Raw genomic sequence first — 2,298 nt, 5'->3', positions numbered from 1 at the left:
TACCAGTAGTGTGGTCTGGTTACCAGTAGTGTGGTCTGGTTACCAGTAGTGTGGTCTGGTTACCAGTAGTGTAGTCTGGTTACCAGTAGTGTGGTTGTGTTACGGTCATCATTTCCTCTCTGTTCCATCAGGGTCTTCTGAAGGAGCGTTCAGGCGGTCAGCCTCCACAGCTGCTGATGGATGTACGGCGTGTGTTCCCCGTCACCTTCCCCTACCTGCCGCCCCCACCTGTCCGCGCTGACCAGCTGGACATCCCAGACTCCCTCAAGATCTCCTTCCTACGACGGCCTTAGAGGAAGCAGTAGTTATTCACTGTGGATTACACTCTCTTTTGAAGTTTTGGTCTTGCTACCTCGGGTCTTTTTCCTGCAGGCTATACAGTATATCAAAGTAAGTGTAAGTGAATAATACATCAGTCATTAGTATTCTGTATCAGGCATTATTTCAGTAGCACAAGTATAGGACTCTTACTGCTACTCTTCCTGTCAGGGTTGTTGTGCTGTTAGAATGGCCATATGGATTCTTTCTCATCTCTTCCAGAGTAAGGCTTTTGGACACAAAGATTTCCTTATCTGTACTAAGATTACAATATTGCCTGTCTGCTGATTGACATTTCCCTATTTGATCCATCCCACATACTTCAGTCCTTACCCATGTGTTGTATGTTGTACGTTGGAAGTGTGTGCTTAATATATTGTTTAATTGTTAATAAGTTCCAGATATCAGAATTTATAATTGTATAATGTAAACTTAACATGTTTTTCACTCTGATCCATAATGAACAGTAGGAAAAAGAGTTCAGATCTGCTGTAACATTTTATTGGAAGCAGAAGCAACGCTGCACCTCAACCCTCAATAAGAACAACCAGAATTAAAAAAAATTAGAAACATCTTCAGTATAAAAAAATGATCTCATGCGAGTACTTTGTACCACTACACATCATCAGTAATACATATTTATATATTCACAAACCTCTGAAAAATAGAAAATAATACTCAAATATCAAAATAAATGAAGACAACAATTGGAAAATATAACATCAAATAAACGCGTGCTGGCACAAGAAAGACCTTTTTCCCCCATCATGCACTGCTTCCTATGTACAGGCTGGCATCACAGTGGGATCGTGTTCAAGATTGACTACATTGCAGTCGGTGACTGCAGACTGACTGATCTACAAATCGCCTCATCCTAATGAACTACTCATTATTACTTGTAGATCAATCGTTGCTCTTGAACACGGCCAATGTGTCTGCCTCTGTGGGCGTGTCAGTGACAGTACATGCGTGTCTGTCTGGTTGTCATTGTGCTTCTTCTATATCTCTGTATCATGCCTCTGCGCCTGTCTGTACTACATACATGCCAACCTGAAAGGGTGAGATTTCCTTTTTACCTCAACGCACAGACACACAACGTCTGTCTGAAAGAAAATGGCCTCGGTGACCGAATGTACTCAGTATCATTGTCAACAGCAATAAATAAGATATTGTGCCAMTCGCATTCTTTGCTACAGTTGCTATACCTGTACGTTAATGTAGTGACAACGCAATAGTCTGTGAGGCTGTGTATTCGTAGCCTATAGACTCCTATTCCATCTCCCATTGGAGTTCAAAGTTCAAATGGATGTCCATCCACTACCCAGCCACAGCAGGATTCAAGTTGACTAAGTAGCAGCAGCTTCACTTCATTCAGTGTATGTATTTGTATAGATATATAACCATATATGTTTGGTACAGAAGTACTATTTACAATGACAATATACAGAGTCTGTTGTTGATCCTCTCTACGCTGAGTCTGTTGACACTGCTCTCCATGTTGTTTAGCCACTACTAGCTACTGCCCCAGAACCTGGCCCGTTTCAAAACAATATTTACACGACTCGACAAAAACACCTTGTGCTGATAACTCACAATGTAAACATTATAGGACTGCTCAAAACCGACTGATCTACATAGAAACGGTACTGATTAGATGCATAGAGTCAAGTTGTACACACGTTTAAATATGGGAGCCACATGTAAAAATTGGTGATACTATATGCAGTGCTTTCTGGAGCTGGACCACCAGAGTAAGTTGTAAATTGGCAAGTGCAGCTACTTACACAGGTTCTGAGCAGAGTCACTGATGCCCTGTCTGATACCTGGGGCAGATGGACCAGAACCCAGGAGAGGGGAGGCAGTGTAGTGGGCTGTAGAGGGGAGAGAGGGGAGGCAGTGTAGTGGGCTGTAGAGGGGAGAGAGGGGAGGCAGTGTAGTGGGCTGTAGAGGGGAGGCAGTGTAGTGGGCTGTGGAGGGGAG

General features: G+C 43.0%; 1 protein-coding gene across 1 annotated transcript in view; it reads left to right on the top strand.

Annotated features, from left to right (window-relative positions):
• LOC111975934 (unconventional myosin-Va-like) overlaps nt 1-1,501 on the top strand; it is a 28,252-nt gene extending 26,751 nt beyond the window's left edge. The window contains exon 34 of the mRNA XM_024004606.2: nt 132-1,501. Within this exon, the coding sequence (XP_023860374.1) occupies nt 132-293 (162 nt within the window). The 3' untranslated portion in view covers nt 294-1,501. The remainder of the gene's footprint in view (nt 1-131) is intronic.
• Nucleotides 1,502-2,298: the final 797 nt, after the last annotated feature.

This window comes from Salvelinus sp. IW2-2015, linkage group LG16 (genome assembly GCF_002910315.2).
Source record: "Salvelinus sp. IW2-2015 linkage group LG16, ASM291031v2, whole genome shotgun sequence".
NCBI classification, from domain to species: domain Eukaryota; kingdom Metazoa; phylum Chordata; class Actinopteri; order Salmoniformes; family Salmonidae; genus Salvelinus; species Salvelinus sp. IW2-2015.
Note: the sequence above shows the minus strand (reverse complement) of the source record. Positions and strands in the feature narration are given on the sequence as shown.